The sequence below is a fragment of the Pipistrellus hanaki genome (assembly GCF_964339955.1).
Source record: "Pipistrellus hanaki genome assembly, chromosome: 4".
Classification (NCBI taxonomy): Eukaryota; Metazoa; Chordata; class Mammalia; order Chiroptera; family Vespertilionidae; genus Pipistrellus; species Pipistrellus hanaki.
Genome location: NC_140506.1, coordinates 79,177,277 through 79,190,909, shown reverse-complemented (window position 1 = coordinate 79,190,909; position 13,633 = coordinate 79,177,277). Strand labels below are relative to the sequence as shown.

The following is a 13,633-nucleotide window of genomic DNA, read 5'->3' as shown; positions in this document are numbered from 1 at the left end:
TCACAGGTTTTCACCTATTTTGGGGGTCATTCTAAAGCCAAACAATGCACCTTCCGAGATGCCTTCTCTGCCCACTCACTTAGGCCATGATAGCTACCCTCTCTGCCCTACACCTCCTTATTTTAGTTCTTTTCTTAGCATTTACCATCTAGCATCATCTTGTTGGTTTTGCTAATCACTTGATGATTGTCCGCAATAGAGCGAAGACAGTGAATATCCCTCTCACTCACTGCGTAAACCAGCACATAGAAGAGTATTCAGTGTTTGCAGATGCGGAATAAGGTGGAGGGATTAGCCGAATAACATACATGCCTAGTCCATGGACACAGACAGCAGTGTGGTGAAGGCCAGGGAAGGCGGATGGAGGCGGGTAGAGGTGGGCAAATGGGGGAAGATGGGAGACATCCATGCAAGTGTCAGCAACAATGACTTCTGAATGAATGAGCGCCTGCACTTGGCTGGAGACCTGGAAGGAAGGGGAAGCCTGGTCAAGCTTGGTGAGGGTTGCCCACACAAAATTCCTCATGGGGTTTCTAACGCAGGGATTCATTCCTGGAGTTAAGCTTCCCCCAATGAGTTTGGCTGCTGGCTTGGGAGCCAATTTTGCAATGTGGAGAAGCTTAAGGGATGGGAGTTAGTATCGCACCCACTTATGTTCCCTTGCTAGTCTTTTTCCAGTCCCCAGTGGCCCACCTGGCCAACCTGTGCCCTGCCGAGGGGCACTAACCAGGCACAGAAGAGAGTTTCTTGTGAAGCCACGGTTTTCAATTAAGGCTCCAAACAGATTGGCTGGATCTGAGCTGCCACGGGAGCCAATGCCATAAATTACTGGCACCAGGGGGCAATTAGATGCTGCCCCCATTGGAATCTGTGCTGGGGGCCCAGGCGGCCAATTGAAGACATTAATGTCCCATTAAGGAGATGGATGCCTGGTGGCTGGGCTCTCCCTGTTTATCAGCCTGCCGTCGGGGGACTGGGCACTTCTGGCAGTGACAAACGACGCTGGCCACTTGTGGCTGGTGATTGTGAGGGATCCTGCGTTAGATAGCTCTGGTACCCTTGGTGTGAGAACCACCGAGACCTCTGGCAGAGTACCAGCATGTGAACAGGGAACCTCGGATCTTGTATTTCGATTTTTTAAAGCCTTAATTTTAAGGCAAATGTGAAATTGGACAAGAAGGAGGAATAGAACTCCATGTTGAGACTTTCTCTCCAAACGGCACAGCCCCAGGGCTGTGCGTAGGGCCTGGCCCAGGGCAGGTGGGGAGCTTGGATAGAGTTCTTCATCCCGTGGATGCCCCAGGCCAGTGGCTTAGACAGTCACAGAGTGCCCAAGATACGCAAGGTGCAGAAGGAACAATGTCAACCAGATAGAGCAGACCCTTATAGTCATGGGAGCCAACGAGTGAGCAAACAAATGAACAAGAACACTTCCATTAATAACAAGCATCATACAAAGAAGGTCAAATTCCCTCCATGTGATTGCTGAGGCCTTGAGAGGCTGAGGAGGACTACTTTCCGTGGGGTGATTCGTTGAGCAAGGCTTTTCTAAGAATCATTTCAGAGCTGAAAACTGTACCCTGGGACCTTCTCAGAGAAAAGCATGTGCAAGGCAAAGGCCCTGGGGCTCCAGGCAGGAGCTTGGGCTCTGGGAGCAGCAAGGCCAGTGCGACCAGAGTACAGTGAGTGGGAGGGAGAGTGATAGGAAGGGGGCGTGGTCTCTGAGGGGACAGGGGGCCAGACCATGGGAGGTCTTGCAGGCCCTGGAGAGAAGTCTGGGTTGTATTTTAAGGGCTGTGCAAAACCTTTGATGGGTTTGAAGCTGGGAGGCATTGTTAAGCCTGAACTTGGGGTCCAGCTCAGAATGTGTTAGGGAGGCCAGAGCTGTATCTTCTTGGGAAAGCCGTGTGAACCCCTGCAGGTGACGGGCAATGCTGAGGGACCCTTCTTTTCTAGTGGATGACAGGGCAGCTACAAAACCTGAGCTCTAGTCTCACTCAGAACAATCACTCTCGACAGAGGCGCATGACCTGGAAAACCAAGGAGCAAAGCGGAATCCTGCACCTGTTGAATGGCAGGTTGTGTGTTTTCTTGGAACGGCCTCAAGCAGGGACTCATTCACTCATTGATTCAGTGCACATTTTTCCCCCAAAGCACCCAGCAGGCACCAGGCACTGGAGGCCCTGAGGTTTTGTCAACGGGCCAGAGGCCTTGTAGTCCTCCAACCTGGATCCAAATACCAGGTCTTCCGCTTGCTCTCTGTCTGACCATGAGCAAGTAACTTAATCGGAACCTTAGTGTCCCCATGTCCTCCTCTGTAAAATGGGTATATCCTGCCCCACAAGCAGGATCCAAGCCTTTCTGGGACCCATCACCATAGCTCAGTCTCAGTGATTTCAGGACTCGCTCTCCTGTTCCAGGTCGGCACTGACTGGGATGCCAAGGAGCGGCTCTTCCGCAACTTCGGGGGCCTCCTGGGGCCCATGGACGAGCCGGTGGGCATGCAGAAGTGGGGCAAGGGCCCCAACGTGACCGTGACCGTCGTCTGGGTGGATCCTGTCAACGTCATCGCAGCCACCTACGACATCCTGATCGAGTCCACGGCCGAGTTTACCCACTACAAGCCCCCTCTGAACTTGCCCCTGCGGCCGGGGGTCTGGACCGTGAGAATTCTCCACCACTGGGTGCCGGTCGCAGAGACCAGATTCCTCGTCGCACCTCTGACCTTCTCCAACAGGCAGCCCATCAAAACGGGTGAGTGCTCCCTGTGTCTCTGCTGGGAGTGCAGGGTCGGGGGCGGGGGGGGGGGGGGGGGGGCTGGTAATATGCCATCCCCTGGGATCTCGGGGGTCCATCGCCCAGGCAGTGGTCCTGCCCAGATGTGGGGGGATGGGGCCACTCTCGAGGACCACACTCTCTGCTCTCAGTGGCTGCTTTCCTGCCTGCACACAGAGATGACATGTGACTCGGGTAACTTTCGATTAGACGCTCTCCCGCCGGGCTCCCAGAAGGCTCTGATCATATTTAAGACAGGATGGAAAATAAACCCAGGCAGATACTGAGTTTTAGCAAATCTTGTTCCCTGTGTGAAAAATATTAATTAAAACAGGAAGTCCTGCTCATCAAAAAGATGATACACCAGGTCAGCGGTTTTTCAACCGGTGAGCCACAGGAACTTTTAAAGCATGCAGCACCTGACTGTTTAGTCGGGAGCACTGACCTCTTTTCCCTTGCAGTGGTTCTCCACCTTCCTAATGCCGCGGCCCTTTAATATAGTTCCTCACGTTGTGGTGACCCCCAACTACAAAATTATTATTTTAAAAAATATATATTTTATTGATTTTTTACAGAGAGGAAGAGAGAGGGAGAGTTTGAAACGCCAATGAGAGAGAATCATCAATCAGCTGCCTCTTGCACACCTCCTACTGGGGATGTGCCCACAACCCAGGTACATGCCCTTGACCGGAATTGAACCTGGGACCTTTCAGTCTGCAGGCTGACGCTCTATCCACTGAGCCAAACCAGTTTTGGCAACACAAAATTATTTTCATTGCTACGTCATAACTGTAATTTTGCTACTATTATGAATGGTAATGTAAATATCTGTGTTTTCCCATAGTCTTAGGCTCTACAGCAGCGGTTCTCAACATGTGGGTCGCCTAAGACCATCGGAAAACAGATATTTATATTATGATTCATAACAGTAGCAAAATTTACAGTTATGAAGTAGCAACAAAAATGATTTTACGGTTGGGGGGTCACCACAGCATGAGGAACTGTATTAAAGGGTCGCAGCATTAGAAAGGTGGAGAACCACTACCTTAGATTGTCAAGCAGTAGCTGCCTGGTGTTGTCTCCGTCTAACTAACAGATCTCAGCCTCTGGTAGCTAAGCATCTGAGCTGGGTGCCATTGAGCTGGTGACACAAGAAGAGGGCACATAGATATGGGGAGGGGAGGGAAGGGGCAGAGTCCTATAAAAAGGGAGTGTGGAAGGGATTCTGTCGACTTTGCTACGTTTCTGTGCTGAGCAAGCAGAAAGGGAGGGCCCTCAGGTTTTCTCAAGATGGAAGTCTGCTTTTCCTCCCCGCGGAAACAGACAAAAGCTCCCCAGGACTGTCTGGGCCAGCGCACAACCCTGAGGACCCCCAGGGTGTCCCGGATCAGGTTCACGTCCTTGGCATCCCGCGGGGTCTCCATAGCCAGGAGTGGAGGGGTGGGATGGGAAGGGCAGTCCAGACCTCTGTGGCGGGGGCACCCGCTGGACAGAACAAGGGTGCGGTCCTGACTCCATCCCACCTCAGCAAGCAGCCTGGGCCCTTTCCCGGGGCCTGAGTTTCCCAATGTTTTTCTCCTGGACGCTCTTCCCATGCCTAGCCTGAACCAGGGGGTCCCTGTACCCCCCACTGGGAGCCCCGCCCCATTGTCATCGTTGGTATCTGTTAACGATGTTCCAACGACGGGGAACATGAAGGAGGGAGCCATGCAATTTGTAAAATGATTCATCAAGAGCAATTTGCTATTGATGCATCCCCAGTAATCTCAGGAAATCTGAGGAGGTGGCATTGAGGAAAATTTAATTACAGAGGTGAGCCCTGGAGGCTGATGCTGTCAGAGCACATCCCAGTAACCTCCCTTTTCATAAGGGTTTTCTGCAGCCACCGCAATGTTTGGTGTTAGATGTGGGCTGCTCTCCTCCCTCTGCGTGCCGGTGTGTTGTGGGTTTGGCGTCTCCCGGCTCCCCACCTGCAGGATGGAGGCATGGAGAGGCGTGAGTAGAAATTAGACCCGCACCAGCGAGAGCAGCCTCTGTTCTCCTGGCGAAGGACACAAGAGCTGCCTGCCCTCTGCCAGCATCAAGGAGCGGAGGGCCAGGGCCGGTAGACACACCCGGGCTTACCTATCGGGAAAGAGAGAAGCACCGCTAAGTCACAGCAGGACAGGGTACATGCTCACGCTGGCCGGTCTCTTCTCTCCCACTTGCTTCTCTAAACTGTGGAGCCCGGCCCATCAGCTTCCTGAAGCATTAGGGATGGAAGGAATGACTTTCTTGTCTATGTTAGCCAAGGCATACTTTTAATTCAACTGGGTTTTCCATTGCGTCTAGAAGGGCAGTCATAGATAGGGTGCGCCCCCAAAATATATACACACACTCGGAATAATCATAAAGGCAGTGTTTACTAAAATGCATTCATTTTAAAAACTGAGCTCTCAGCTGTGAAAGTGTGTATGCATTTTGCGGGGCGCCCTGTACATGGTCTTTCTTCCTCCTCTTTCCCCCTGAAGACCACACTTGTTAGAAAATAACCTGCCGACAATGAGGGTGTCCTGGTTGCCGCGAAGGGTGACTGGCACTGTTCAGCAAGCAGGAAGGGTTAAGTTTTTTTTGGGGGGTTTGGGGTTTTTTGTTTTTTTTTTTAATATATATTTTATTGATTTTTTACAGAGAGGAAGAGAGAGGGATAGAGAGTTAGAAACATTGATGAGAGAGAATCATCAAATAGCTGCCTCTTGCACACCCCCCACTAGGGATATGCCCGCAACCAAGGTATGGGCCCTTGACCAGAATCGAACCTGGGACCTTTCAGTCCGCAGGCCGACGCTCTATCCACTGAGCCAAACCAGTTTCAGCAAGGGTTAAGTTTTGAACACCACTTAAGTCTTACAAGGAAGTTCCTTCTAATCTTTTCTTCTAATTTTCATCAGGATCATTAGTGGGTATTTAAAAAAAAATATATATATATATATATATATATATATATATATATATATATATATATATATATATTCATATTCTTGTGTTTGACAATAAACGAGTGGAAGCTCTTTCAAAATAGAAACAACTCACTTCTTTCCTTCAGCCCAAATCACTGCCCTTTCTGCTTCCCCATCACTAAGTGCCTCTGGTTTATACGTCACGTTACCATTGACAAAGTGCGTGCCTTTCCATCAGAGCCTCTTGCCAGCCCAGCGGGTCCAATTGGTACAAGGATGAGTGCCCCCATTTTACAGGCAGGGAAAGCAGGTCTTTGAAAGACTGGCTCTGAGATGGAAAAACAAAACTAGTGCTTTAGCTTCCAGCTGGTGGATGAGCCTGCAGTAGATTATCATAAAGACAAACACCAGATTTGGAGTCAGCCAGTCTTAGATTTAACCCCAGATCTGTCTCTAGCAGAGCTGCCTCTGTTTTCCCATCTATAAAATGGATAGAATAATACCAGCCCAACAGCTGTACATGTATGTGTTGTATACTAATAATACCAACAGTGAACAATAGTCATTCAAGTTGAACCTTCCCAAGCACTTTGTATATTATGATGACCACTGTAAGCATTTTGTGTGAGTCCGTGCATTTCATCATCATGAAGCTGTGAGGAAGGAATTAGTACTCCACCCATTCTACTGATGAGCAAACTGAGGCACTGGGCTTTGAAGTCAGAAGTCACACCCTGGTATGTGGGACGTGGGGATTCAGACCCAGACAGCCTAACTGTACTCCCTGTGCTCTGCCCAAGGGAATGAATGAATTTTGCTCCGAAGTGGGCTCAGAGCTGTCTCTGGCTCCGTTTCTTCATCTGTGCAGTGGGACTGAGGAAACAGCCGCCCTGAGCCTGTCCTGCGAATTAAGTGGTGTCACTCCGGTGCCCAGCGTGGCGCCAGGTCCATGGCTCTTTTAATGATGCGATGGTTCCCTCTGCTTTCAGAGGAGGCGCTGAAGCTGCACAACGGACCCCCCCGCGGCGCCTACATGGAGCAGAGCTTCCAGAGCCTGAACCCCGTCCTCAGCCTGCCCGTGAGCCCGGCGCAGGTGGAGCAGGCGCGGAGGAACGCGGCCTCCGCCGGCGCCGCGCTGGAGCGCTGGCTGGACGCGCTGGTGGGCGGCATGTGGACCGCCATGGACGTGTGCGCCACGGGCCCCACCGCCTGCCCGGTCATGCAGACCTGCAGCCAGACGGCCTGGAGCTCCTTCAGCCCGGACCCCAAGTCGGAGCTGGGGGCCGTCAAGCCCGACGGCCGGCTCAGGTAGCACCGGACACACACGGGTGGGCCGCGGCGGATGTCAAAGGGAACACAGCCAGAGGGCCCCCCGCCCTGGGGGCGCCTTTTGCGGGAGGGGCTCTCCTGGCCATGGAAACATGCAGAAGGAAGGTTCTGAGGCCAAAGCAGGGTCTGCCGACGACGACCTGCACTTGGCGAGCTGGCTCCTGGGGGTGTGGTCTTACCTCTTCCGGCTGGTCCTCGAGTCCTACAGGGTCCTTGTCTTCCCCTCCAGCGACCAACCCCCGAGACAAGTGGTTCTCAGACTTTCCCTTTGAGCAGCAGAGCTCTGTTTACGAAGCGCAGCAGCGGGTGGCCTTCCAGGTGCAGGTGACACCCAGGTCACTCTGGGCGGAGCCGGGGACAGAGAGATTCTTCCTCCACGCTCAGCCCGCCGGGCGGTCCCTTCGCCAAGGGCATCTCCTACGGTACCTCTCCAGAACCCAAGGGCTCTGCAAAACCCAGTTCGAAAAGCACTGCCCAGACGGTGGGTTTGATCGCCAGCCCCACCCTTCGGCTCCTCTTCCTGCCCCGAAATGACAGGTCCCTGAGATCATGCTCACAGGCTCTCCCCAGGGAGGCAGCAGGCCTTCTTCGGCACCACAAGAGCAGGGAAGCCTGTGGTGTGGTGTGGCCAAGGTCCAGCAGGGTGTGACTGCCAAAGGTCCTGGGTCCCGGGCCCCCTCCCTCCTCCCTTGAGGGAAAATGGGATGATGACTATCACGTCTCCAGCCGTTCATGGGCCAGGAGACCAAGGCCAGGACCTTGTGGATCCTTGACAGCGGGAACACCGGGGCCCATGGCCGTGAAACGCCTAGCGATGGTTTGGAGCAAAACTCCCGAGCTAGTCAGCGCAGCAATATCGGTCCCCGGCCTGAGCCCTCCCATTCTGAGGTCAGGCTCTCCCACCGCCCACACCTTTGGGAATCGCACAGTCGGTGCTGTTGGGAGTGACCAAACCAGACTTTTCACGTCCAGGAAAAAAGCATTTCCGATTTGGTTCTTAAATCCATGCCCTTCTTTTATCCCAGGCGACATGCCGTGTAAAAGTGGGACCCCTGAGTGTCCGCTTGTTTAAAGCCCGAACGAGAGTAGTGTTCCAGCGGCCTGAGCTCCCAGGAGCCTGGAGGGTTTCCTTGCCCTGTGCCCCGCGGAGGGTCCCCCGCTCCTCTGAGCCTCTCGCAGGAGACTCGCTTCTCCCTCTGGCCCCTCCCCTGGCTGCAAACTGCCCTTCCCGGAGAGCCAGTTCCCGGCGAGTCTCCCCGCAGGAATACGAAGGTACCGCCCTTCGCTCCCATGACCTTTCAACTGTTGCCCCCGGAACGACCCCATCCCCCACCCAGCCAGGCAGGATGTCCTATGAGCCATGGAGGCTACAGAGAAAGGACACTTTAGGTATTTATTATTTATGTTTTAGTCAATGACTAATTAGTAGGTGCTGTTTTTGCAGCTTGTCAATTATGTTCTCTTACTAACGGAAGCTGCCTTTGTTCACAAAAGGCGCCCCAGCCCCTTCCCCTCCCTGTACTCCCCCCTCACCCAGCTCCTAATGTCTGTCTCTGTTTCTCGGCGTGTGTGTCTGCCCTCCGTTCTCCGAGTCCTCAGCAGGGGTGTTGGACAGCATCATGCCCTGGCTGAAAGGGGTAACCTGGGGAACATGGAGCCCCACCTTTCCTTACGCAGGGTGTGAGCTTCCTCTAGCCCCCCGTCCCGTTCCTGGGGGTGTTGGAATTCCTGAACCATCCCCAGGCACAGGGCAGGCCCAGCACCTGAGGCGGGAGAGTGTGCCGACCACCGAGCTCAACGGTCCTGCTTCCTCCTCACTTACCTCCCTCAGCCGGTCTGGCCATGTACTTCCATGTAACATGACAAGATGCACAGGGAAACCGGCTGCTCCTGGCCTGGGAGGAAAAGAGATCCTTGTCAGGAAGAGGGGAGGTGGTCGGATGGGGCCAGGTAGGTGGATGCTGTCAATAGTGGTCCTAGGGACCTCAGGGCGGCTTTCTCAGAAAACCCCCGTCATCGCTAAATGGACTCAAAGCGGTGGGAGGCCTGTGCCACATCCCCTCTCTTCCCCCGGCTTCTGTGCCTGTCCGAGCTGCCCAGGGAGCCTCCCTCCTCACCAGGCCGCGAGGACAGGGTGTTTCCCGCGGTGCCACTGCAGGGGCTGCGGAGTGTGTGCCTGCAGGCTCCTGCGCAGACCCTCCTGCACTTGCTGATGAGGCTGCCTCCTCTTCCCACCCTGAAACAGGTGGGGCAGTGGCAGAGCTGGCTTATTCTGGGGACACCCACACCCCATCCCTGTCCTTGGCTTCCGTCACCGCTCCCCGCAGTGAATTCTGGGACACAGAGAGATCATCTGGCTATTTCTTAATGTCTTTTGTGTCCGGACAGAGAACAACTTTGCAGATGTTACTTTAGGGAGAAAAGGGAGAGAGAGAATTCCAGACAAAGCCCAGGATGATTTGAGAAAAAGCTCAGCCTGTGCACCTCGCTCTGCAGAGGTAGGTGAAAAGGAGGTTAGGCGTGGCCCCGGTGAGGTGAGGAAAGCCAGTGTTAGGGGCAAAAATAGTAGCTCCTGTTGGACGCTGAAGGGAAGAGGAATCTCTTCCTAGTCATTCCCATCCCACAGCCGGCCCACCACGGAGGTGTCCCCGGAGAACTGGCTCATCCCGCTCTCCTGATCCCCACAGTTTGTGCTGGACGGAAGGAGGGACTCAATCTGGACACCCCAACGGTTGCCCCTGTACCCAAGGAGGTCCACACCTTCTGGAATTCCATCACACGCAGGCGGAGGGGTCCAGGACGGGGGCCAGAAAGAGGGGGTGGCGTGGGAAACAGCCGGGCTCTCTCCAAACCCCAGGTTTTAGCAGCCAGCTTGCCACCCGTCTGGAAGCTTCCCAGGAAGCCCTGCTGGAGCTGAGCTCACCCCCAGCATGTCCTCCCAGCCTCTGCCTCAGTTACCTTACTTTGCCCATGGGTCTACCACAGGCGCTACCTCACTGTGTCTGCTGAGAAGTTTACCTGCAGGGGGTAGGGGGGAGGGAGAAATGGAGATAAAGGTAGCCAAATCTGCTTGGGCTTGGGCTGAATGTACAATCTATGCAAATTCTCTCTCTCCCTCCCTCCCTCCAATTCTCTATTTTTCACCCTGCAAACAAAATACTGTATAGACCCCTCTTAAGACCAAGGAGGGCTTTCTTGCGCCACCCGTGGCCGCCCCTAGCGTTGGCTTTGGTTCTGTCCTTGCCTGCCCCATGCAGGGAGCACGTGGCCCACCCTTCCCGTCCCCTCAGCTGGGCCTTCTCCAGCTGCCTCTGCCCGCCACCCCCCCATTCCTAATTAATCGTCTCCATTTCTCGCTTTCTCTGACTTGCCGTATCTTCCCCCCCCATCCCCATCCCCAAAAAGCCTTAGGTTCTCCTTTTTGAAATGTGGCCTTAAAATTATTTTTGGAAAGCTGACCGCCCTCTCCCTCCCGTTTCCACCCACATCCGAGAAGAAAGAGCCCCTTGAAGCTTTCTTGGAAACCTCCTAAGCAAGGGGCGGCCAATCTGGAGTCTGCAGACGCTTAGAAATTGCTAATAACTGTCGTCTTTAGGAAAAATGTGTTTCCCAGGGGCGAACTGAAGGCCTGGGTGCTCACCTCCAGCTCAGCCGGCTCCTGCAGCTCTCCCCCGCCCAGCGCCGTGGTGAGGGGGCCAGCTTCCTTACCACCACCCCCCCCACCCCATTCCCACCCCACCCCCCACCCCCTCAGAGCTAACTCCGGCTCTCCAGCCCTCCCCTTCCCAAAGACGCCCGACTTACCTCCTTCAGTCAAGGGTGAACCTGGAGAGTTTCTCAAATTGATCTCTTCATCCTTCCTGCCAGGAAACAGAGAGCATTAACAATTCCAGGCCGATGGGTCCTGTTCTCCAAGGGGAACACTCTCCCGATGTCCAGAGCCCCTCCCTTCCCCTCCCATCGCTCCAGGGCTGATGGAGGCCAAAGACACCCAGGGTTTTCATAGGAAATTCACTGGAATTGCGCGCAATCGTCTTTGTAGTCCTTCCTTTTTTTTTTTTTTTAATTCTTAATATTATTATGTTGTCAGTAGCATTGGGTATTTTTTTAGAGGCCTCACAATAAGTTATTGCCGTCCCCTTCATTTCTTTTCCCGGAGACATGTGGTGATATAGTTTTTAAAAAAATAACTATTTTGTTATAGATCATAATATGCATAAAACTGTACAGAAATATTTTGTAACGTATTGATTTTTTTAAAAAGAGAGAATCTGTAAATAGAGTTTTAAAAAAAAAAAGAGAGAATTCAAAAGGCACACACTGAAAGATGTAGATATTTTGCTATTTATTTAAAGGAGTATTTTAAGAGATATTGAGCTATCTGAAATTGACCAGTAATCAAAGTTCCAATCAACCCAAATGCTTTTTTCCTCGCGGTAGAATGTGATTCTCAGAAACGATTGCACTACCCGCCCATTTTTGCACCTTTTCTGTCTTTTCGTTTAGCAGAAAAACAACGAAATTGTGCCTTAGCTGTATTTTTTTGTCTAGGGGAGTTTGTTTCTGTCCGACAAAGCAAATTCTTTTGCAGAAAACAGTGGATGTAATAAATACTGTACCATACCAAAAACACTGCAGGTGTACATAGATGCTTTCTGTCATACCGTGTTTTCAGATGCAGAATTTTAAAATTAAAAAAAAAAATACTATCTTTGTGGAACAGTGGCTGTGTGGCTTCTTTTTAGCAGTTTCCTGTACCTTTGCACACCCTGGTGTTCTCGTCCTCTGCGCTGTCCACCCCCAGCATTAGGGTGACTATATAATTTGTCATCCACACTGGGGTACTTTTGAGCATCGAGGGAACACCGACTAAAAGGAATGATGAAACCATAGACATAAACTGGGCCTCTCGCGAGAAAAGCTAGATGTGAGGACACACTTCCTAATCAAGCCTGCTGTCCTCTCTCGACCCCTGGAAATGACTCCCCTGGTGGAGGCAGAAGAATATGCTTTTACCCTCTTGGTTAAGTAGAAGCTAGCGAAGAGGGACTGCCATCTAAGGTGGCAAACAGGTCTTTTTGTTTGTTTTCTAAATATATATTTTATTGATTTTTTACAGAGAGGAAGAGAGAGCGATAGTTAGAAACATCGATGAGAGAGAAACATCGATCAGCTGCCTCCTGCACACCCCCTACTAGGGATGTGCCCACAACTAAGGTACATGCCCTTGACCAGAATCGAACCTGGGTGGGACCTTTGAGTCTGCAGGCCAATGCTCTATCCACTGAGCCAAACCAGTTAAGGGCGCAAACAGGTTGTGTTGTTTTGTTTTGGTTTTACCAGCTGGCTGGTTATGTAGCAAATCTGTTTTCCTTTTCTCTTTACCACACAGCTAGACTACATTTCCCAGACTTCCTTGTGCTTAGGTGTGGCTCTATGACCGACTTTGGCCAATAGAATGCAGATGGAATAGGTGAATGCACTTTTAACCTGGCCCATAAAATTTCCCAGGAAAACCACTTCTCAGCAGGCTAAGATCAAGTGAAGTGTCTATTCTTATCCATTTAAGATCCGATACATCCTCTATCTGAGGACAATGCAGTAAATGGATTTTCAAAGCAGGGAGAAGGAATAGGAGCTTGTTCTGTCCACTCTGCACACGGACCCGGTATAGCAGTACTTCCAGGAACAGTGCACCGAAACAACAAAACCAAACCAAAAAAAAAATTTCCCATGGAGCCTCCTCTCTTTCCCTGGGTACCAGCGCAAATGTTTTGAATCATCTTGATTTGAGACATTGATTAGTTGATTGACTGCTCTCCTTGCAACCCCAACTTAAAGAGGGAGAGCCACACTGAGAGAGGAGCAGGCCCCTGGGTAGCAACATGGAAGGCCATCTGGCCTATCAACCCTCTTGCCTGTGACATGAAAAGAAATAAGCCTGTACTGCGTATGCAACTGAAAATTTATGTCTTACAGCAGCAAGCCTTATATCTAATAATTCACCCATAAATGCAAACTCCGATGTTCCCGTGGGAAAGCCCACATTTCAGCCCCTTAATCCTATAGGTAAAACTTCAGAAACTCAGATGGGGAAGGTGATTTGACTAAAGCCGTGGTCGGCAAACTGCGGCTTGCGAGCCACATGCGGCTCTTTGGCCCCTTGAGTGTGGCTCTTCTACAAAATACCACGGCCTGGGTGAGTCTATTTTGAAGAAGTGGCATTAGAAGAAGTTTAAGTTTAAAAAATTTGGTCTCAAAAGAAATTTCAATCGTTGTCCTGTTGATATTGGGCTCTGTTGACGAATGAGTTTGCCGACCACTAAAGCTGCGGAGCTATTGGCATCACAGTCAGATCCAGAGCCAAGGGGTCGCAACCCCAGAGACCTTCATTAGGAGGACTGGTTCTGCATCCTCCCATTGCCCTCACAGCATGTTTTATGTGGCTCCTGAAGACTGTGACCAAGGATGGGGAGGACCAGGTGGCTGGGTTGCCGAGGTGCATTAACCTTCAAGCCCTTAAAGGCAAAGAGTAGCACTGAGACCCAGGTGGGGATTTACAGCTGGCACTAACGAGGGTAGTGGAGGTG

At 51.9% G+C, this 13,633-nt stretch overlaps 1 protein-coding gene across 1 annotated transcript in view; it reads left to right on the top strand.

Annotated features, from left to right (window-relative positions):
* The window catches only part of XYLT1 (xylosyltransferase 1), a 307,371-nt gene extending 295,614 nt beyond the window's left edge, over positions 1-11,757 (top strand). Inside the window, exons 11-12 of the mRNA XM_084880756.1 lie at positions 2,421-2,754; positions 6,704-11,757. Coding sequence (XP_084736882.1) covers positions 2,421-2,754; positions 6,704-7,026 — 657 coding nt within the window. The 3' untranslated portion in view covers positions 7,027-11,757. The remainder of the gene's footprint in view (positions 1-2,420; positions 2,755-6,703) is intronic.
* Positions 11,758-13,633: the final 1,876 nt, after the last annotated feature.